At 38.9% G+C, this 24,812-nt stretch overlaps 1 protein-coding gene across 3 annotated transcripts in view; it reads right to left on the bottom strand.

The window, feature by feature from the left end:
• The window catches only part of GKAP1 (G kinase anchoring protein 1), an 83,162-nt gene that overhangs the window by 25,710 nt on the left and 32,640 nt on the right, over positions 1-24,812 (bottom strand). For 2 of the 3 annotated variants that reach the window (XM_033236965.1, XM_033236966.1), the window contains exons 7-8: positions 21,777-21,799; positions 5,755-5,907 (exon numbers count right to left, since the gene is read on the bottom strand). In XM_033236965.1, coding sequence (XP_033092856.1) covers positions 5,755-5,907; positions 21,777-21,799 — 176 coding nt within the window. The remainder of the gene's footprint in view (positions 1-5,754; positions 5,908-21,776; positions 21,800-24,812) is intronic. The other variant, XM_033236967.1, reaches the window with a different exon arrangement.

Below are 24,812 nucleotides of genomic sequence, written 5' to 3'. Positions count from 1 at the left end.
TGGAGGGTTTAGAAGACAGGAAAATGTGGGAAAATCTGGAACTTCCTAGAGACTTTTTGAATGACAACGAAGCCCAGGCTGAGGTGGTCTCAGATGGAGATGAGGAACTTGTTGGGAAATGGAGTAAAGGTCATTCTTGCTACGCTTTAGCAAAGAAACTGGTGGCTTTTTGCTGCTGCCCTAGAGATCTGTGTAACTTTGAGCTTCAGAGAGGTGATTTACGGTACCTGGTGAAAGAAATTTCTAAGCAGCAAAGCATTCAAGAGGTGTCAGAGCATAAAAGTTCAGAAAATTTGCAGCCTAAAGCAAAAATTGACACATGGGATCTAATTAAACTAAAGAGCTTTTGCACAGCTAAAGAAACTACCCTCAGAGTGAACAGGCAACCTACAGAATGGGAAAAAATTTTTGCAACCTACTCATCTGACAAGGGCTAATATCCAGAATCTACAAAGAACTCAAACAAATATACAAGAAAAAAACAACAACCCCATCAAAAAGTGGGGAAAGGATATGAACAGGCATTTCTCAAAAGAAGACATCCATACAGCCAACAGACACATGAAAAAATGCTCATCATCACTCGCCATCAGAGAAATGCAAATCAAAACCACAATGAGATACCATCTCACACCAGTTAGAATGGCAATCATTAAGAAGTCAGGAAACAACAGGTGCTGGAGAGGATGTGGAGAAATAGGAACACTTTTACACTGTTGGTGGGATTGTAAACTAGTTCAACCATTATGGAAAACAGTATGGCGATTCCTCAAGGATCTAGAACTAGATGTACCATATGACCCAGCCATCCCACTACTGGGTATATACCCAAAGGATTATAAATTACTCTACTACAAAGATACATGCACACGTATGTTTATTGCGGCACTATTCACAATAGCAAAGACTTGGAATCAACCCAAATGTCCATCTGTGACAGACTGGATTAAGAAAATGTGGCACATATACACCATGGAATACTATGCAGCCATAAAAAAGGATGAGTTTGCGTCCTTTGTAGGGACATGGATGCAGCTGGAAACCGTCATTCTTAGCAAACTATCACAAGAAGAGAAAACCAAACACCGCATGTTCTCACTCATAGGTGGGAACTGAACAATGAGATCACTTGGACTCGGGAAGGGGAACATCACACACTGGGGCCTATCATGGGGAGGGGGGAGGAGGGAGGGATTGCATTGGGGAGTTATACATGATATAAACGTCATGCACATGTACCCTAGAACTTAAAGTATAATAAAAAAAAAAAAAAAAAGAAAATTTGCAGCCTGACAATGCAGTAGAAAAGAAAAACCTGGCCGGGCGCGGTGGCTCAAGCCTGTAATCCCAGCACTTTGGGAGGCCGAGACGGGCGGATCACGAGGTCAGGAAATCGAGACCATCCTGGCTAACACGGTGAAACCCCGTTTCTACTAAAAAAAAACACAAAAAACTAGCCGGGCGAGGTGGCGGGCGCCTGTAGTCCCAGCTACTCCGGAGGCTGAGGCAGGAGAATGGCGTGAACCTGGGAGGCGGAGCTTGCATTGAGCTGTGATCTGGCCACTGCACTCCAGCTGGGCAACAGAGCGAGACTCTGTCTCCAAAAAAAAAAAAAAAAAAAAAGAAAAGAAAAATCTATTTTCTGGGTAGAAATTCAAATCTACTGCACAAGTGAGTAGGAGCCAAATGCTCATCACCAAGACAATGGGGAAAATTTCTCCAGGGCATGTCAGAGACCTTCACAGAAGCCCCTTCCATCACAGGCCTGGAAGCCTAGGAGGGAAAATTGGTTTTCTGGGCTGGGTCCAGGGCCCCTATGCTGTGTGCAGCCTACGGACTTGGTGCCCTATGTCCCTGCTGCTCCAGCCATGGCTAAATGGGGCCAAGGTACAGCTCAGGCTTTTGCTTCAGAAGGTGCAAGCCCCAAGCCTAGGCAGCTTCTACATGATGTTGGTCCTGTGGGTGCACAGAAGAGAAGAACTGAGGTTTGGGAACTGCTACCTAGATTTCAAAGGATGTATGGAAACTCCTGGATGTCCAGGTAGAGGTATGGTACAGGGGCAGAGCCCTCACGGAGAACCTCTGCTAGGGCAGTGTGGAAGGGAAATGTGGGGTCAGAGCCCCCACACAGAGTCCCTACTGGGGCACTGCCTAGCAGAGCTATGAGAAGAGGGCCACTGTCCTCCAGACCCCAGAATGGTAGATCCATCCACGGTTTGCACTGGAAAAACTGCAGGCACTCAATGCCAGCCATGAAAGCAGTCAGTTAGTGGGGGTTGTACCCTGCAAAGCCACAGGAGCAGAGCTACCCAATGCCGTGGGAGCCTATCTCTTGCATCAGCAAGACCTGGATGTGAGATGTGGAGTCAAAGGAGATCATTTCGGAATTTTAAGGTTTAATGACTGCCCTATTGGATTTCAGACTTGCATGGGGCTTGTAGCCCATTTTGGCCAATTTCTCCAATTTGGAATGGGCATATTTACCCAACGCCCGTACTCCCACTACATCTAGGAAGTAACTAACTTACAGGCTCAGAGGCAGAAGGGACTTGCCTTGTCTCAGATGAAACTTTAGACTTTTGGGTTAATCCTGGAATGAGTTAAGACTTTGGAAGACTTTTGGGAAGGCATGACTGCATTTTGAAATGTGAGGACATGAGACTTGGGAGGGGCCTGGGGCAGAATGATATGGTTGGCTGGGCCCATGTGTCAAAGGCGGGACCAGGTAAGAGATAACTGAATTATGGGGATGGTTTCCCTCATACTGTTCTTGTGATAGTGAGTGAATACTCATGAGACCTAATGGTCTATAAGGGGCTTCCCCCTTCACTTGGCACTCATTCTCTCCTGCCACCCTGTGAAGAGGTGCTTTCTACCATGATTGTAAGTTTCCTCAGGCCTCCCCAGCCAAATGAACTGTGAGTCAATTAAACCTCTTTCCTTTATAAATTACCCAGTCTTGGGTATTTCTTCATAGCAGCATGAGAATGGACTAATATGCTTGGATTGCACATAAAATTTGGAAGTCGAGGAAAGATAAGAAAACATTAAATTTAATTCAGTGCCAGAAAGAACTTCGCGAGTACATCAGGGTAGGCAAGGATTTCCCACAACTAAGTTGAGAATAGATTTTCCATAAGAAATAGTGTTATTTACAAATAAATCTTATTGCTGCTTTAGAGTAAAAAGTTCTTAAAGCTTCTCCTGTATACCATATAACACAAACATTAATAGATGGTGTTAATTTGCTGTATGACTGAATTTACCAGTCTTTGCAGTAAACAAAGAGATAACATCCATTGAAGAGAGGAAAAGATGGAAAACAGATGGGAACCAGATTCCAAATTTGGAATGGCTATTGTAGGAATTTGTCGAAGTTAGAAAGAGATCAATCAAAGGACCATTAAGAAGAAATGAGACTATGGCAAAAGTTACATAGCACTGATTTTCAGATAACATTAGCAGTGTTTTAAAAAATACTTTTTAAACACCTGGTGGCCGGAGAATTAAAACAGGCAAGGCAGACAATATTGTGAGAGCCAATGCTACATACTGGCAAGAAAGGAATCACAGAAAATTAAGGAAGTAAGGGTAAAGTGTTCATGGGGACATTACTGAAATTACTACAAGTTTCAAGCTGGGAGAATTGATGGATTGGAGGTCAATACAGAGTAAAGAACAGGTTCATAGTTAAGACGAAGTAAGAGACTAGTGGTTATGGTGAGAAAAATAAATGCAGACATAGAGGTCTGAGAGGTAACACACTTTCTCTGTATGATGGAATTTAAGATGTGGCAGTGAGGATCTTGGCGTATGTCTCACCTCTTCCTGGTCCCATATAAACAGGACCAGGGTATGAGGAGAGAAAGCATTTTTTTCTCCCTCAGATAATATATTTTGGGTAACACTGGTATGTAGCAGAGGCTGGCAACTTTTTCTGTAAAGGGTCCAACAACAAACATCTTAGACTTTATGGGTTTTATACTGTCTCTGTCACATATTTTTTGTTGTTGTTGTTTTGAGATGGAGTCTTGCTGTGTTATCCAGGCTAGAGCGCAGTGGTGCGATCTTGGCTCACTGCAATCTCTGCCTCCTGGGTTCAAATGATTCTCCTGCCTCAGCCTTCCAAGTAGCTGGGACTACAGGTACCCACCACAACACTCGATTTTTTTTTTTTATTTTTAGTACAGACAGGGTTTCACCATGTTGGCCAGGCTGGTCTCGAACTCCTGACCTCAAGTGATCCGCCTGTCTCAGTCTCCCAAAAGTGCTGGGATTACAGGCATGAGCCACAGCACCCAGCCATATTCTCTCTTTTCTTTTTTAATTTTTAAAATTATTTAATTTTGAAACACAGTCTTGCTCTGTCACTCAGGCTGGAGTCCAGAGGCACGATCTTGGCTCACTGCAACCCCACCTCCTGGGTTCAAGCAATTCTCATGTCTCAGCCTACCAAGTAGCTGAGATTCTAGGCATGTGCCACCATGCTTGGTTAATTTTTGTATTTTTAGTGAAGATGAGGTTTTGCTGTGTTGGCCAGGTTGGTCTTGAACTCCTGGTCTCAAGTGATCTGTCTGCTTCAGCCTCCCAAGCTGCTGGGATTACAGGTGTGAGACACCGTGCCAGGCTCTTTTCTCTTTTTTAAATACTATTTTGAAAATATGAATGCCATTCTTAGCTTACAGTCCTTGTAATAACAGACCACTGACCAGATTTGATTCATGGGCTATAGCTTATTCTGTTGTATAGGATAAAATTCTAACTTCTTACTTTCACAGAAAAGATATTTCTGACATAAATCCAATCTATTTCTTCAGTCATGTCATCCCAGACTTGCTTAACCGTAAACTTTTTAGTTGCAGAATTTTTCAGTTTCCTAAATATTTAGTCTAGGGCCTTTTATATTTCAGGACGTCTATTCTTGTAGCTCCCTTAGACCCAAAGTCTTTCTCTGTTTCTCAGCTTATACAGTTCCTCACTATCCATACTCCATCCCAAATGTCACTTTTTATATAACCATCACAATTCACCCAAGCAGTGATCAATTACCTTCACTATTCAAAATCTCCTTTTTTTTTTTTGAGATGGAGTCTCGCTCTGTCGCCCAGGCTGGAGTGCAGTGGCCGGATCTCAGCTCACTGCAAGCTCCGCCTCCCGGGTTGACGCCATTCTCCTGCCTCAGCCTCCGGAGTAGCTGGGACTACAGGCGCCTGCCACCTCGCCCAGCTAGTTTTTTTTTTTTTTGTATTTTTTAGTAGAGACGGGGTTTCACCGCGTTAGCTAGGATGGTCTCGATCTCCTGACCTCGTGATCCGCCTGTCTCGGCCTTCCAAAGTGATGGGATTACACGCTTGAGCCACCACCTCTTTTTTATTGTTCATATCTTCCTTAAAGTCTTCATTTGTGCTGAATGATGATCCTTTTACAGGTCTACCTCTCCATATCCCCACAACTCTGAGTGTCTAAGGGAAGAGAGGTCTTACGCATCTTCATGTTTCCACTCCCTCCTCTGAGTGCCTAACAGTACACGGCTTATGGCACATGCTCAGCAAACAGTCATCAAGGAATGAACTAGTTCATACAGTATAAGTATACTCCATACTTTCTAATATAAATATTTGAGTGATAATTACTAAGATCATATCCTAAACTACTACTTTACACAATAATTTGATTCTACTGCTTACTTGTTTAAAAAATAAAAATTACATTTCAATTTACTGTGATTTTAAGAGAATTTTCTACTTTACATGCCTGGTTGTGTTCATGAGCTGTACAATTATCTGTTCCATTATATTCTGTAAGCTGTTCTCTTCGTTTTTCTCTAATAAGAATTTTATGAACATCATCTTCCAGTCTATTGAAGAATCCTCCATCATGTGATAAAGTCTGAGAAGAACTCAATTCCTGTCAAAAATGAATTATGATTTACTATCATTCAACATGCATTGATATGCATTTAATACACCTAGTCAACCACTAGAAGGGATACACATTTGGTACACCTAGGCAAGCACTAGAAGGATAAAAAAAAAAAAGAAAAATGACAGCTAAGAGACAATCAACCACTTGGTCCTTCTCCATCTCTGGAAGATAAAACAGTAGAGACACATTTGGAAATTTCCTTTCTTCGTATTTTTTGGACTCAGATATTGCTTTTTAAATTTCTGTTATTTATATACTGAACAACTCACCCATTTAATGTGTACAAGACAGTGGTTTTTTAATATATTCAGAATTGAACAACCATCACCCCAATCAACTGTATTACAATTCCATCACCCCAAAAAGAAACTGTACCCATTAGCAGTCACTCCCCATTTCCTCCTAATACCTGCTGTCTGTCCCAGGCAACACTAATCTATTTACTGTCTCTATAGATTTGCCTATTATGGACATTTTTGTATATATGGAATAACCCAATATGTGAACCTTTGACTGGTTCTCTGACTTAGCAAAATATTTTCAAGATTCATTCATATTATGGCTTGTATCAGCCCTTCATTCCTTTTTATTGCCAAATATCTCATCCTACATTTTATTTCTCCATTCACTGGTTGATAGACATTCAGGTTGTTGCTACTTTTTGGCTATTATGAATTATGCTGCTATAATATTCATGCACAAGATTTTGCGTGGACATATTTTCAATTCTCTTGGGTATATACCTAAGAGTAGAACTGCTGGTGACTCTATGTTTAACCTTTTGAGATATCACTAGATAATTTTCCAAAGCAGTCCATCATTTTACAATCCCATCAGCAGTCAAGCGGGTTGCAATTTATCCGCATTCTTATCAACACTTGTTCTGCCTTTTTCATGATAGCCAGTGGGTGTGAAGTGCTATCTCACTGGGGTTTTCAGTTCCATTTCCCTGACAGCGAATGGTGCTGAACATCCCTTTTGTGTGCTTATTGGAGATTTGTATATCTTTTTGGAGAAATGTCTTCTCAGATCCTTTGCCCATTTTTAACTGGGTTACTTGTTTTTTTGAGTTGTAACAGTTCTTTATATATTCTGCATGTCTGTATCTTATTGAATATGATCTGCAATCATTTACTCTCATTTCGTGGGTTGTCTTGGCATATTCTTGATGGTATTCTTTGTATCACAGAAGTTTTTAAAGTTGATGAAGTCCAATTTTATCCAAGAAACCACTGCCTAACTCAAAAATTTACTCCTATATTTTCTTCTAAAAGTTTTATAGATTTAGTGCATGTGTTTAGTTCTGTGATCCATTTTGAGTTAATTTTTGTACAAGGTGTGAAGAAAGGGTCGAAATTCACTCTTCTGCATGATGATATCTAGCATCATGCATTGAGAAGACTATTCTTTTGCCCTTTTAACTGTGTTGGGACTCTTGTCCAAAATCAATAGTCTTGTCCAAAATCAATTTCTGAACTCTTAATCCTATTCTATCAATCTGTAAACGTCTATTCTTATGCCAGTACCATACTGTCTTGATTATCACAGCTTTATGTTGCTCAATCTTTTACATTGCTTTTTTTTTTTTGAGACAGATTTTCACTCTTGTTGCCCAGGCTGGAGAGCAATGGCATGATCTTGGCTCACTGCAACCTCTACCTCCTGGGTTCAAGCAATTCTCCCACCTCAGCCTCCTGAGTAGGTGGTATTACAGGCATGTACGTCCAGCTAATTTGTATTTTTATTAGAGACGGCGTTTCACCATGTTGGCCAGGTTGGTCTCGAACTCCTGACCTCAGGTGATCTGCCCGCCTTGGCCTCCCAAAGTGCTGGGATTACAGACATGAGTCACTGTGCCCAGCCTTACATTGCATTTTAAAATAATTTTTATATAAATTCTACATGCCAATAGAAGATTTGTAAAAGATACGATTTTTTATCACTGTCTATCCAATTATATAATAGAAATTTTACATTCTCCAAGAGAAGGAGCATTTCCTCTTCAATATCCTGTTATGAAGACAGAGATTGAAGAAAATATTCCTTTCACTCATTGGTTTCACCTATGTCCCACATTCTCTCTCTTTTTTTTTTGACAGTCTCACTCTCACCCAGATTGGAGTGCAGTGGCCCGATCTCGGCTCACTACAATCTTCACACCTTCACCACTCAGGTTCAAGCGATTCTTGTGCCTCAGCCTCCCAAGTAGCTGGGATTACAGGCACATGCCACCATTCCTGGCTATTTTTTTTTTTTTTTTTTTCAGTAGAGATGGAGTTTCACCACGTTGGCCAGTGGGTCTCAAATTCCTGACCTCAGATGATCCACCCGCCTCAGCCTCCCAAAGTGCTGGGATTACAGGTGTAAGCCACCATGCCTGACCCCACATTCTTGAGCTACAGTTATTCACAATTTCACAATTTTACCCATCTCAATTGTATTTGTGGGCAAATGACCCCAAGGTTCAATAATTGTTCATACTTTTCACTTCATATTATCTTAGAAAGTAAAGTGTTTGAAAAAAATTTATTTGTATATCAGTGCTTACTATATGAATGACATTTAAAATGTTTGTACAACACTTTATATTTTGCAAAGCACTTAAACAAACATTACCTTATTTGAATTTCATAAACATCATGAGAAGTTGATAGAGCAAGTATTATTTCCCCACCAAGTAATTATGGTCTTAAGAATGCATGTGCAATTGCTAAGGGATACAGGTATAACTCTAAGATTACTGCTTCATAAAATAGTTCCAGTATATTCTTGTAATATTCTATTTTACAGCAATAAATACAGAAATGCTAAAAATACTGCTGAGCTTCTATGTAAGGAATAACATACTGCTATCAACTAATCAGCCTTTGGATGTCATATCACTAGAGATTATAATTCTAGCCAATGTCCCTGTCTGTTGATAGTTGCTCCTATTACCATCATGCCTATCACAAAGGGCATTCTGTCCCTTAAGTATTTTTGAGTGAGGCACGAAGTTTCTTTCTGATCTAGAGATGGGATTTTTTTCAAAAGATATACTGATAAAAAACTATAGGGGGGAGAAAAGCAAAAATAAATCAACTACTACATCCCACATATATCAGATAAAAAGATTAAAATATGGCAAATATAAGAATATGGAATATTTAACTTAATAAGTCTAGTCAATTCAATTTCAGTCTAATTCAAATTCTGCACACCTATTTGGTACCAAGCATACAATGAATAAGACACTACAGTGCTTATGTAAATATAGACATACAGATCAATGGAACGGAATCGAGAATCTAGATATGAGCCTTCATATCTATGACCAAATTTACTTTTTAAAAAGGTGTCAAGGTATTTTATTAAGGATATAAGAGTGTTGTGCTGGGAGAAGTGTCAATGCATATGACAAAAGGTAAATTTGAACTTTCTTCACAATTCATAAAAATTAATTCAAAATATGGATCACAGACTTTAAAGGAAGAACTAAAACCATAAAGCCTCTAGAATAAATAATCATGGCTTGTATTAGGCAAAGATTTATTTAATGAACACAAAAAGTACAATTCATAAAGTGACAAAACTAGACTTGATAACAATTTAAAATTTTTGTGCTTCAAAAGACAATTAAAAAACCAAAAAGACATCCCCAAAATATGTACATCTATTATGTATCAATAAAAAATTAAAAAGAAAAGGCAAGGCACAGCCTGGAAGAAAGTATCTGCAAATCATGTATCTAACAGAGGATTTGTTTCCAGACACATAAAGAAATCGTACAAATCAATAAGAAAACACACAAAAATGAGCAAAAAATTTGAATAGATATTTCAAGAAAATATAAGAATGGCTGATAAGCATATGAAAAGATGTCTGAAATCAGCAGTTATTATGAACATGCAAACTAAAACTACAATGAAATACATTACATACCCACTAGAATGGCTATAATCAAAACAAGAGATATCATCAAGTGTTGACAAGGATGCATAGGAACTAGAACTCTCATATATTGCTGGGGGGAGTGAAAAATGGTAGTCACTTTGAAAAACAATTTGACACAGTCTTTAAAAGTTAGACATAAATTCACCATACAACCCAGCAATTTCACTCCTAAGTAACCACCTAAGAGAAACTAAAACATATCCACACAAAGACATATGTCAAATGTTCACAGCAAGCCTATAACCTGGTGAATAAACAACATTTATACAATGGTATACTGCTGCTACATGCTACAACATGGATGTACCTCAAAAACATTATGCTAAGTGAAAGAAGCCCAACACAAAGACTACACATTCTATGAGTCCATTACAGGTTACAAGAAACTGCAAATCTCTAGAGACAGAAAGTAAATCAGTGGTTGCCAGGGACTGAAGGTGGGAGTAGGGATTGACTACAAATGGTTATGAGGGAACTTTCTGAGTTCCAAAACTAGACTGTGTTTATGGCTGCACAACTATGAGTGAATTACATACTTGCAATGGGTGAATTTTACAGTACTTAAATTATAACTCAATACAGCTGTTTTAAAACAAAACAAAACACCCTTGATCCCACACCATTCTACTTAAAAACTAGAATATTACCTATAGACCTTGCGGCCCATCTGTATATTCTTCCCTTAGTCTCATCTTCGTGCCTCCACGAGGAACCATTACCTCAACTTAGTGTTGATCATTTCCATGTTTCTGTTGTTTTACAGATGCATCACTAAATAATATAATTTCATTTTGTTTGGTTTCTTAACTTCTTATTATGAAAATTTTCACCCATATATTCTACACTTAGATTTAAGGATTTTCTATATTTGGCCCTCCTTTTTGTGCCTAGGTATTTTATACTAAAGTACAGTTATTATGATAATTCATCTTGAAATTCTTTCACATGCAGCTATAAAACAATTGTCCAGTTTAACCATATTATCATTATCATACCTAACAAAAATCATATTTGTTAACATCACCTTATTCCTACTTTATTATTATTTTGTAGACAGTTTTGCTCTAGGCACATGCCACCAAACCTGGCTAATTTTTCTATTTTTAGTAGAGATGGGGTTTCACCACATTGGCCAGGCTGGCCTCTAACCTCCTGGCTTCAAGTGATCCACCTACCTCGGCCTCCCGAAGTGCTGGGAACTGCGCCCGGTCTATACCTACTTTACATTTAAATTTCAATTGTATAAAAATGTCTTTTACTACTAATCTAATAAAAACCTACATATATTGCATTTGATATCTCTTTTTCTTTTTTCTTTTTTTTTTGAGACAGAGTCTGGCTCTGTCACCCAGGCTGGAGTGCAGTGGTGTGATCCACTGCAAGCTCCGCCTCCCGGGTTGACGCCATTCTCCTGCCTCAGCCTCCCGAGTAGCTGGGACTACAGATGCCTGCCACCATGCCCAGCTAATTTTTTTTTTTTTTAGCAGCGATGGGGTTTCACTGTGTTAGCCAGGATGGTCTTGATCTCCTGACCTCGTGATCCGCCCACCTCGGCCTCCCAAAGTGCTGGGATTACAGGCGCTACCCACTGCGCCTGGCCTCCATTTGGTTATCTCTTAAATCTTCCTCAATCTAGAGAACCTCATCCACACCCAAACTTTTCTTCTCCATAACAGTTTCTTGTTGAAGAGACCAGGTCAGTTGTCCTACAAAGTTATCTATCTTCTAAATTTGCCTGATTGTTTCTTTTAGGTATCACTTAACTTGCACTTCTAACTCCTACATCTCCTGCAACATGGAAGTCAGATCTTAAGGTTTGATTTACATATAGATTAAACATTTTTAGCAGGAATAGTTGTGCTGAATTTTAAGTTTAATAAAATTGGTATCACTCTGATGCATTCATTCCTCTGAGACTGGTTCTTCACTCAACATTCTCTTTTGGATTCATCCATGTTGCTACCTGGACTTAAATATTCATTTGCTTTCACTACTACGTAACCCATTGTGTGATTATACTAAAATTTATCCATTCTACTGAAGATAACCATTTGAATTTTTTCAAATTTGTTTCCTGAGTAGTATGGAGGTCATGATGCTGGGCCACTGCACACATAAATATTTCTGTACGTGGCTCCTAGGAAATACATGTAATCTTCTCTAAGGCATTTGTACCTACAAGTGAACTGCTAAGTCATAATTTGTATCAGAGGTGAACACACTACAGCCCAAAATGCTGCCTCTTTTTTGCAAATGAAGTTTTACTGGAACGCAAATGAAGCTCATTCATTTAAGTATTGTCTATAGCTGTTTTTATACTACAGTGGCAGAACTAAGTAGTTGTGGCAGAGACTGGATGTACCTCAAAGCCTAAAATATTTGCTGCCTGGTCCTTCACAGAAAAAAAGCTTGCTGACTCCTGGGTTATAATGAATATTTGACTTTATATGAACATCAAACTCATGCAAAATATTTGTAATAATTTGCATTCCCACCAATATAAACTGATCCAAAACTCGCTTGATCTATAACCTCTGCATCTTGTTATCTATACACTTCGTAATTTCTGCCTGCCTGTTGGGTGGGAAAAAAACAGTATCTCAGTGTGATCATAACTGCATTTCTCTGGTTAGCAGCAAAATCGAGTATTTTGTATGTTTTTGCTATTCATATTTCCTATTTTGTGAAATGCATAATGTCACTAGTCTATTTTTTATATTTTTATGAGACAGTAATCATTTGATTGGAGTTCTTTATCTGAATACTAATGCTTTATCACTTCTGTTTTGAAAATAGCTTTTTCCCATTTGTGCCTTGTCTTTTTATATCCATTCTGGTATGTTGTGGAAAATAAGTTATTCATTTTGAGTGACATCTATTTTATCAACCTTTTGTTTTATGGTTAGTGTTTTTGCTAAGTTTTCCCCTAACCCTGTGCCACAATATATTTTACTGTATTTTATAGTTCTAAAAGTTATAAAATTTGCCTTTCATATAAGCATTTAATTTATATAGAACTGATTTTAATGTGTGATAGAAGGCAGAGATCCAATTTGGATTTTTTTCTAATATGGCTAAGAAAGAGTCCCTTGCTTTTTCATATATAAGACATTACGATGTTAGAATATTTAACATAGTGTAATATCAGCACAGGAATAAACTCACCAGCAGAACAAAATAGCTCAAAAACAAACACATGCATATATGGAATACTGATAAATGACAGAGTGACATTACATATGGTTCTTCTTTAGGAGTTCTTAGCTACTTTTTGGCAATTGCTTTTCCATATTAGTAACTTGTTGAGTTTTTTTTTTCTTTTTGAGATGGAGTCTCACTCTGTCACCCAGGCTAGAGTGCAGTGGTGCGATCTCTGCTTACTGTGAGCTTCGCCTCCCAGGTTCACATCATTCTCCTGCCTCAACCTCCCGAGTAGCTGGGATTACAGGTGCCTGCCACCACGCCCAGGTAATTTTGTTTTTATATATATTTTCAGTAGAGACAGGGTTTCACTGTGTCAGCCAGGATGGTCTTGATCTCCTGACCTTGTGATCCACCTGCCTAGGTCTCCCAAAGTGCTGGGATTACAGGCGTGAGCCACCATGCCCGGCAAACTTGTTGAGTTCTTAAAACTCCAGGATTTTCACTGCAACAGCAAAGACTCTATAGATCAATTTGGGAAAAACTGTCACTTTCATTACAATACTTTCATATTTCCAAGGGCTCCAAAGTCACCTCCTCAAGGACTAGCCTCTCAGCTTTACAGTTTTAAGACACCTTAATATACAGTAACACACAAACTTCAAAATGATCCATCTATATGTACTATTTCTCTTTTACCACTCTTGAGTGCTTTTAACTTATTTCAAGAGGAAATCTAAATAATGATGTTCTGGCCAGGTGTATTAGCTCACAACTATAATCCCAGCACTGTGGAAAGCAAGAGAGTTGCTTAAGTCTAGGAGTTCAAGATCAGCCTGGGCAACATAGCAAGACCCCATCTCTACAAAAAGTAGAAAATATTAGCTGGGCATGGTGGTGTGCACCAGTAGTCCTAGCTACTCAGGAGGATGAGGCAGGAGGATCACTTGAGCTCAGGAGATTGAGGCTGCAGTGAGCTGTGATCACACCACTGCCCTCCAACCTTAGTGACAGAGCAAGACCCTGTCTCAAAAGAAAATGGTATTCTTCTAGTCAGAATGGCTATTATTAAAAGTAAAAAAAAAAAAAAACAGATGCTGATGAGGTTGTGGAGAAAAGGCTTTTACACTTTTGGTGGGAGTGTAAATTATTTCAAAGACCTAGAGGCAGAAATATGATTCAACCCAGCAATCCCATTACTGGGTAAATCATTCTATTATAAAGATACATGCATACGTATGTTCACTGCAGCACTATTCACAATAGCAAAGACATGGGATCAACCCAAATGCCCATCAATGATCGACTGGATAAAGAAAATGTGGTACATATATGCCATGGAATACTGTGCAGCCATACACAAGGATGGAGCTGGAAGCCATTATTCTCAGAAACGAATTCAGGAACAGAAAACCAAATACTGTTGGTGTTCTCACTTATAAGTGAGAACTGAATGGATGAGAACATATAGACACAAGGTAGGGGGGAACAACACACACTGGGGCCTGTGGAAGAGCGGGGGATGGGGGAAGGGAGAGTATCAGGAAACACAGCCAATGGATGCTGGGCGTGATACTTAGGTGATGGGATGATCTGTGCAGCAAATTGCCATGGCACACATTTACCTATGTAACAAACCTGTAAATCTTGCACATGTACCCCTGAACTTAAAATAGAAGTTGGAAATTTAAAATAAAAAAAGAAAGAACACGGTGTTCTTCAATGAGCTATTACATTAAGTATAACATTATATACAAATTAAGTTTACTTTTTCTCACCCCTAAGATGAACCTGATGGACTCAAATTTTGAACTTGACTTGAAATAATTATTATTAAACTCTTGCTATGCAAATAATACTATGCTTTGCATGGGCTACTCTCAAGGAATTCACAGAGAGACAACTAGTACATGAAATAGTAACAGACACAATAATTAAGCACTCTTCTGTACATCAGGGATGGCAAGAATCTGTAAAGTATGCACCAACTTCTTCTTTCGTAAATGGCAATATAATTAACTGATAATTGTATTTTTTCTTGCTGAGCAACAACAGTATCAGAATTCTTAATGCAAAGCTCCATAAAAGCCCTAACAATACACTTCAACTAGCAGACAAAATGAAACCTACTATGTGCCTGTTATAAATATCATTAAAATGTACAGGGGAGACAGACCAAAAAAGTCTAGGGAAGGTTTTGGTGAGAAGGCAGAACATTTATTCATCAACAACATTCATTTACATTACCTACTATATGCCAGAAATAGGGACTACTGGGGACAAAGTTAACAAAAATAGGCAGTAAGGAAAAGGACTCCCTATTCAATAAAATGTGCAAGGATCACTGGCTAACCAAATGCAGAAGATTGAAACTGGACCCCTACCTATCATCATATACAAAGATTAACTCGAGCTGGATTCAAGACTTAAATGTAAGACCTAAAACTACAAGAATCCTAGAATAAAACCTAAGAAATACCAATGCGGACACTGGCCTCGGGAAAGAGTTTATGAACAACTCCTCAAAAGCAACTGCAGGTCAGGCACGGTGGCTCATGCCTGTGGTCCCAGCACTTTGGGAGGTCAAGGTAGGTGGATCACTTGAGCCCCGGAGTTTGAGACCAGCCTGGACAACATGGCAAAACTCTGTCTATACCAAAAATACAAAAAATTAGGTGGGAGTGGTGACATGTGCCTGTAGTCCCAGCTACTCAGGAGGGTGTGGTGGGAGGATTGCTTGAGCCTCGGAGGCAGAGGTTGCAGTATGCCGAGACCATGCCATTGCACTCCAGCCTGGGTGACAGAGCAAGACCCTGTCTCAAAAAACAACAACAACAAAAAAGCCAATTGTAACAAAAACAAAAATTGAAAAATGGGACCTAGCTATACTAAAACACTTCTGCACAGCAAAAAAACTATCAACACAGTAAACAGACAACCCACACAATTCTTTTTTTTTTTTTTTTGAGAGAGAGAGTCTTGCTCTCGTTCTGTGGCTAGGTTGGATTTTTTTTTTTTTGAGACAGAGTCTGGCTCTGTTGCCAGGTTGGAGTGCAGTGGCGTGATCTCAGCTCACTGCAACCTCCAACTCCCGGGTTCAGGGGATTCTCCTGCCTCAGCTCCCAAGTAGCTGGGACTACAGGTGCACATCACCACACCCAGATAATTTTTGTATTTTTAGTAGAGACGGGATTTCACCATGTTGGCCAGGATGGTCTCGATCTCTTGACCTCGTGATCTGCCCGCCTCAGCTTCCCAAAGTGCTGGGATTACAGGGGTGACCCACCACGCCCAGTCCCTTTTTTTTTTTTTAAGTCATGGGGTCTCACTCTGTTGCCCATGCTAGAGTGCAGTGGTGCTATCATAGTTCATCCTGGAATTCCTGGGCTCAAACCATCTTCCTGCCTCAGCATCCAGAGTAGCTGGGACTACAGGTGTGCACCACTAAGCCTAATGTTTTTTACAAAACTTTTTAAGAGATGGGATCTCACTATGTTGCCTAGGCTGGTCTGGATCTCCTGGCCTCGAGCATTCCTCTCACCTCAGCCTCCGGAGTAGCTGGCATTACAGGCGAGAGCCACCATGCCTGGCTCTGGGCTCATCTTGTGTATTCCCTCTCATCACCCTAGATACAGGTATTTCTCCAAGGAGTCCTGGTTCCTTTTATTGGAGAATGGTTTTAGAACCAGTAATCAATTTAACATCATAAAAATAACCTCACATTCTATGACCCCTGATGTGATATGATAGGAAACATATCACACCATCTAGGAAATACTCTTGCCCCTTGACTCAACTCCTCAAGAAAACAACTTGATGGATGATATGATAAAAAAGGAAAAAAAATTTTCTTTTTTTAAAGAAAACAATTTGAGTTGGGCACAGTGGCTCACTCCTGAAATCCCAACACTATGGGAGGCTAAGGCTGGTAGACCACTTGAGGCCAGGAGTTTCAGACTAGCGTGGGCAATCCAGCGAAACCCCATCTCTACTAAAAATAAAAAATTAACTGGGTGTGGTGGTGGGCACCTGTAATCCCAGCTACTCGGGAAGCTGAGGCACAAGAATCGCTTGAACCCAGGAGGAAGAGGTTGCAGTGAGCCAAGATCGCGCCACTGCATTCCAGCCAGGACAACACAGAAAGACTCTGTGTCAAAAAACAAACAAACAACAACAAAAAAAAACAGAGAGAAAAGAAAAGAAAAAAAAAAAGAAATGAATCTGTCAAACCTCAACAGCTAATTAACAGTTTGTAAGAAATTCTGTAAAGCTATAACCCCAAGATCCCCAAGTAATCATGTGATCTCGCTTGAAGTGAAGGAACAGATAGCAGCTGAGAGTAGGGAGTGAAATCCTAAAGCTGTCTAAATGCTTCGATCCAGTCAACTATGAGGTCAACTCTCCCCCTATTCTTCCATGATGTGGTTATATGAACCAAATAACTGTCTCTGTTTTTTTTATGCTGAATTAGTTGGCCTTCTGTTGCTTACAACCAAAGAGAGCTAACAAATGTAACACACACAAACAAGGAAAGGCTTAGTAACAAGAATGAGCTCAACACACTGAGAAGAATAGAAAATAGGTTGAATCTTCAGGTAAAACCAGATTCTAGGTGAGATTCATTTAAAGCTATATTAAATTTATTTGCTTTTAAAATTTAACAGTCTAAAAAAAAAACAAGAAACAAAATAAAAAATTTAGGCCAGGTGCAGTGGCTCACACCTGTAATCCCAACACTTTAGGAGGCTGAGGCGGGTGGATCACGAGGTCAAGAGATGGAGACCATCCTGGCCAACATGGTAAAACCCCACCTCTATTAAAAACACAAAAATTAGCTAGGCATGGTGGTGCACACCTGTAGACCCAGCTACTTGGGAGGCTGAGGCACGAGAATCACTTGAACCCGGGAGACGGAGGTTGCAGTGAGCACTCCAGTTTAGTAACAGAGCAAGACTCCATCTCAAAAAGAAAAAAAAAAAAAATTAATAGTCTAATTTTATTACTGCCACACTCCTGTGTGTTGGTAGCATTAACTACAGGGTTCACTATTTAGCGTATTTTTCTTTATTCTTTATTTTCAATTGCACTCAGGTCATTTATCATAATTTTAGAAATCAATAGATCCAACATTACTCTTCATAATATAACTAGGGCCTAAAGTGAATAAATTATCTGTCCACATTCATAATCAGCTAAAGGTAGACATGTGGAGCATAGTGCTAAAGCACAGTGCTATAAGAAGGAAGTAGGTTGCAGAGACAAATAGGACTGGGTTTGTTCCCTGGTTCCTTTCTTCACACAGTCCTTTTTATTTTTAATATAATTTTTACATAAGTAGTACACGGACATGACAGAAAATTCAGAAGCTTATACTGTAAAAAGTAAACTACTTCTCATATCCCTCTGTCCAATATCTACCCCACCGTCGCCTTTGACAACCACTGTTACAGTTTCTTGGATACTCTTCCAATGATAGTACATTCAAGCATATTGAAGACTTGATCGTTTAGACTTCAAGACACATGATGGTCACTACGATTTTTAAAACTAAAACTATACTAGAAGGACCAGAGTTTGGAAGGCCAGATAAAAGTAGGACTACAGAGAAATGAGTATCTGTGAGATTGCCTTCCTAACAGTTCTGGCATTTAAAAAGCAACATATTAAAAAAGAAAACAACTTCAGTCCAACAGAAAAAGACTAAGAATCAAATAAAACTCCTGAAAAGGCACGATTTGTTGAGATTTTATAAAGAGGTATGTACAAGCACCTACTCTAGACAGAAGAAAAAAGAAATAATGAAATTAACCTGAGAACAAGTTTAGTTAACAGTCAGAGGAATATATATGCAGTTCAAGTACACCTCATCAACCCTCAATAAAGTAAAATCTTTTCCCTCCTGAATTTTATCCAATAAATATCTGATTTAAGAGGAGGTAAGTAAGAAGCATACTATTCTCCACAGATGTTAAGAACTTTAGAGTAGCCATGAAAAAAAATTCCTTGGCCTAAGTAATATATTAAAGATGGAATGAATTAAGTCAATCATTCAGAATACAATGTTAACAAAACCAGTACATTTTAGGAGCAAATAACATTTTATTTAAGAGTTCAAATGAAATTTTCTTTAGGATTTTTTGGATTCTCTGTGGAAAAAAAAGATCTTCTAAATTCCTAGATTAATGGTATAACCATTGTAACATTTAAATATTTAAGTCCCAGAAAGTAACACCTCTAATGGAAATGGAACATAATTTTGGCATACTTTTAACAAGTATCAAAAAGTACACCAGTCAGAATAGCTATTATTAAAAAGTCAAAAAATAACAGATACTGGTTGTGTTACAGAGAAAGAAATGCTTATACACCATTGGTGGGAGTGTAAATTAGTTCAACCATTGTGGAAAAGCAGGGTGGCGATTCCTCGAAGAACTAAAAACAGAAATACCATTTGATCCAGCAATCCTATTACTGGGTATACACCCAGAGGAATATAAATGGTTCTATTATAAAGACACATGCACGTGTATGTTCAGTGAAGCACTGTTCACAATAGCAGACACAGAATCAACCTAAATGCCCATCAGTGGTAGACTGGATAAAGAAAATGTGGTACATATACACCATGGAATACTATGCAGCCATAAAAAAGAATGAGATTGTGTCCTCTGCAGGGACATGGATAGAGCTGGATACCATTATCCTTAACAAACTAATGCAGAAACAAAAACCAAATACTGCATGTTCTCACTTATAAGTGGGAACTAAATAATGAGAACACATGGACACATAGAGGGGAACAAGACACACTGGGGCTTACTAGAGGGTGAATGAAGGGTGGAAGGAGGGAGAGGATCAGGAAAAATAACTAATAGGTACTAGACTTAATATCTGGGTGACAAAATAATCTGTATTAACAAACCACTGTGACACAAGTTTACCTATATAACAAACCTACACATGTACCTCTGAACTTAAAAGTTAAAAAACAAAAAAAAAAAAGGTAATGTGAATTACATATTATAACCAATTTCTTAATTTAGTTATAAGGGAAATAAATTATAATTAGACTGTATTTACAAATGTGGAACTTAATCATTAGAAATCTTCAAAATCAATGTTATGTATCAAATAATTTAACACGACAGAACACAGTTCTAAAATTATAAGGAAATACAAAATACATTATTCTACATACAGAAGCTTGTTTAAATACAACTCATCTTTAATAATTAAATAGGATCTTGCCAGTTTGCATTTTTTGTCTTCTTTCAAATCAGGAAAGAAGAAAAGGCAAGCATCAAACAGTTTATAGAGTTATCTTGCACTATTGTAGAATAATGCATTACACAACATATACCTGCTTTCTTATTTGTATAACACTATCCTCCAAATCAATCAATGGACAAAAATGAATTGGAATCAGTTCAAAAGTATGTTTGCCACTTTCAAACATGGAATTAATATTCAGTCTATATATGTAGTCATTTAAATTTTAATCTAAGAAATGATGACAGTGGTTTGCAAATAACTTAAAAAAAAATCAACCATCTGTTTTAACAACAAATCAATTCTGTGTTTGCATGCATAGTAGTTAGGAACCAAATTAATAATATAATCACAGAATTATTTAGATGTGTTTTTTTAAGAGAGAGATTTCATTTTCCTAGCCTGTCAAGCAAATGTCTGAAATAAACAAAAAAATGGTCAGAAGCCATATATATAAGTGAAATCAAGGACCATCTGACCATAAAAAAAATTAAACAATGGAACTACTAATAAGAACACATGGCCGGGCGCGGTGGCTCAAGCCTGTAATCCCAGCACTTTGGGAGGCCAAGATGGGCGGATCACGAGGTCAGGAGATCGAGACCATCCTGGCTAACACGGTGAAACCCTGTCTCTACTAAAAAAATACAAAAAATTAGCCGGGCGAGATGGCGGGCGCCTGTAGTCCCAGCTACTCGGGAGGCTGAGGCAAGAGAATGGCGTAAACCCAGGAGGCGGAGCTTGCAGTGAGCTGAGATCCGGCCACTGCACTCCAGCCTGGGCGACAGAGCGAGACTCTGTCTCAAAAAAAAAAAAAAAAAAAAAAGAACACATATGCAATAGAAGAATAAAACTTTGAAATTATTACCTTAAAAGATAAAAATAATTTCAACATTTTATTAGTATCTTCCTCAATGTTAGAGGATTTTTTAAATAGCACAATCTCCCAACTAAAAGATTTGCAGAGGCTGTACTACAGCATTTAAATAACAGAAACAAAAAATTCCAAATCCCCAACACCAGGAAGTGTAGGCTACACTACCAGTGAATGGTAAGTGAAGTATATAATCAGGTTACTCTTACCCATGAGTACATTTAAAGAATCACAGTTCATTTCAAATTTCCATAATTCCAAAATACTATGAGACACCTTCTCAGGATAAGTTTTTAATAAAGATTAAAATACAAAGTGGGAGATTAAACCACTTTTCTCTGAGATTTTAAGCTTGGCACACACAAAGTAACCTTTGGCTCATACACACATATACACAAATTAGGATGATAAAGCCAAACGATATTATGCTTCATGCAAATAATCTTGTTTTTATTCTACACTAATGCATTTTATATCCTTATATAATGGCAGAAACATGATTGGGTTCACTCAAGACAAACCTATGGGTTGTCCTTCAAATGATTATGTCTCAAAAAAGACTTACTGCTAAATATTAAAGTATTATTCTTAAAATCATCAGTGTTTTCTACAAGATGGCTACAATAAGACTTACCTCAGTCTTTTTACTAATGTGATCTGTAAATGAAAAAGAAATAAAGATGAAACTTTATTGAAGGAACTTAACATATAAAAATGTTTTAACATGTAAAAAAAAAAAAAAACACCAAACGGACGGAATTTCAAAATTATCTCCTATGAGTTACAGAATTCATTTGAGGGTTTTCTAGGATTCTCATCTGATTTACTTTTCTAGGTTTAAGATGTTAAAATTCAGTATATAATTACTAATTTACTCAGCTTAAGGATCAAGTCTTATTATCCTAGTAAATGACACCCATATCAAGGGATATTATTGCATTTTAAGCATATGAGTTCCACAGTTCCACATAATTTAGTTTTTTGATTCCACATAATTTGGGAGGTGGGGGGAGCAAGTTAAGGGGACACAAATATGTCCAAAATCAAATCACAGGTTACAACAACTACAAAAAATGTTCAGATTGCTGCTTTTGTGTAACAAACAGGTAGAATAGTAATTTATGTCCTTTGAAACTATTAGCTATTTTATTTTAAAAATATATATCAAGGTGATTTAATAGTACTATAAAAAAACCTAAAACTTTATATATATTTATACAATTAACACAAAAAATAACCCATAACAAATATACCTAGATGAAACAAATTACTGGCCTAGAAACAACGCAGCATTTCTGGAAAGCAATTACCAAGAGCAGAATGAGGAAAGTGTAAGGGAATTTAAAGTACAAATAAGGCCGGGGCGATGGCTCACACCTGTAATCCCAGCACTCTGGGAGGCCCAAGCAAGCGGACCACCTGAGGCCAGGAGTTTCAGACCAGGCTGGCCAACATGGTGAAACCCCATCTCTACTAAAAATACAAAAACATTAGCTAGGCATGGTGGTACATGCTTGTAATCCCAACTACTTGGGAGACGGAGGCATGAGAATCGCTTAAACACAGGAGGCGGAAACTGCACAGAGCCAGGATCGTGCTATTGCACTCCGGCCTGGGCAACAGAGCAAGACTCTGTCTCTAAATAAAGTACAAATAGTGAGCAAGTATTCTTATTTAAATTGGAGATGATCAGAATATCTAATACTTAACAGTGCTTCTTGTCTACAGCAGAAGTTTTCTATTTTCAAGGACTAAAAATAATACAACTTTCTGACGACTCAGAATCTAAAAGTTGGTCCAGTTCTCTAAAGAATTTCTTGATCAGAACAGTGTCCATAAACACAGTAAATGCCAAAATCACCAACTTCAGATCAAACTACCAAATCTTGGTAAGTTACACAGTCACTCTTCTAGCATGTTCTATTTAGCATACAATGTGAAGCCAGAACCTAAGGAAGAACCTCAACTGTGTTAATCATGACTTGCAAAAGTTGTGTAGCTTCTCTTTAATAACATACTGGTAACTCGGGAGGCTGAGGCAGGAGAATGGTGTAAACCCGGGAGGCGGAGCTTGCAGTGAGCTGAGATCCCACCACTGCACTCCAGCCTGGGCGACAGAGCGAGACTGTCTCAAAAACAACAACAACAACAACAACAACAAAAACATACTGATGTTTTTCTTTTCTTTTTTTTTTATTTTTTTTGAGACAGAGTCTCGCTCTGTTGCCCAGGCTGGAGTGCAGTGGCGCGATCTCGGCTCACTGCAAGCTCCACCTCCCGGGTTCACGCCATTCTCCTGCCTCAGTCACCCGAGTAGCTGGGACTACAGGCGCCCACCACCACGCCCAGCTAATTTTTTTTTTTTTTATTTTTTTTGAGACAGAGTCTCGCTCTGTCGCCCAGGCTGGAGTGGAGTGGCCGGATCTCAGCTCACTGCAAGCTCTGCCTCCCGGGTTTACGCCATTCTCCTGCCTCAGCCTCCCGAGTAGCTGGGACTACAGGCGCCTGCCACCTCGCCCGGCTAGTTTTCTGTATTTTTTAGTAGAGACGGGGTTTCACCGTGTTAGCCAGGATGGTCTCGATCTCCTGACCTCGTGATCCGCCCGTCTCGGCCTCCCAAAGTGCTGGGATTACAGGCTTGAGACACCGCGCCCGGCCATTTTTTGTATTTTTAGTAGATACGGGGTTTCACCGTGTTAGTCAGGATGGTCTCGATCTCCTGACCTTGTGATCCGCCCCACTTCGGCCTCCCAAAGTGGTGGGATTACAGGCGTGAGCCACCGTGCCTGGCCATACTGATGTTTTTCTAAAATTTACATACTACTTAAGAAATTAAATATGGAAAACAGGAGTTTTAGAAACCATTATTTCCATGTTTCTGCCTAGTTTTTAATAAAATGTCTTTTTTTTTTTTTTTTTTCCTGAGACAAGAGTCTCCTTCTGTCGCCTAGGCTGGAGTGCAGTGGCGTGATCTCAGCTCACTGCAACCTCTGCCTCCCGGGTTCAAGCGATTCTCCTGCCTCAGCCTCCCGAGTAGCTGGGGCTACAGGCACGTGCCACCATGCCCTGCTAATTTTTTGTATTCTTAGTAGAGATGGGGTTTCACTGTGTTAGCCAGGATGGTCTTGAACTCCTAACCTCGTGATCCGCCCACCTTGGCCTCCAAAAGTGCTGGGATTACAGGTGTGAGCCACCGCGCCTGGCCATCTTTGTTTTTTTAACTCCAAAGCAAAGCAACTTAATCACTGGCAGCCTACAGGGAAAAACTTTCTTGATCCTCAAAGGAAAACAATATAATCTTCTAAATATATTCTCTGATTTTCAAAGAAAGGCTTATTTTTGAAAGCAGTATTTTAAGTTTTTTCTTTTTGAAATTATTGCTAAGGTAATATTTATCCTCACAGAACAATGCCCAATGTACTAAGGCTGAATTCATATGAATCAAATAAAATGCTCTGTCAATGAACAAACAGCTGTCCATATGGTGAACAACTATTCTGACTGGTATAGACAAAGCGCTGTTCAATAAAATTTTCTGTGATGATAGTAATGTCCTATAGCTGGACTAACATGGAAGCCACTAGTCATATGTGACTACTGAGCACTTGAAATATGGCTAGTGCAATTAAGAAGCTACATTTTCATTTTAACTTTTACTTAAATTGCCACA

This window comes from Trachypithecus francoisi, unplaced genomic scaffold, assembly GCF_009764315.1.
Source record: "Trachypithecus francoisi isolate TF-2019V2 unplaced genomic scaffold, Tfra_2.0 Lachesis_group16, whole genome shotgun sequence".
Taxonomy (NCBI): domain Eukaryota; kingdom Metazoa; phylum Chordata; class Mammalia; order Primates; family Cercopithecidae; genus Trachypithecus; species Trachypithecus francoisi.
This window is presented reverse-complemented; position numbering and strand designations above follow the sequence as displayed.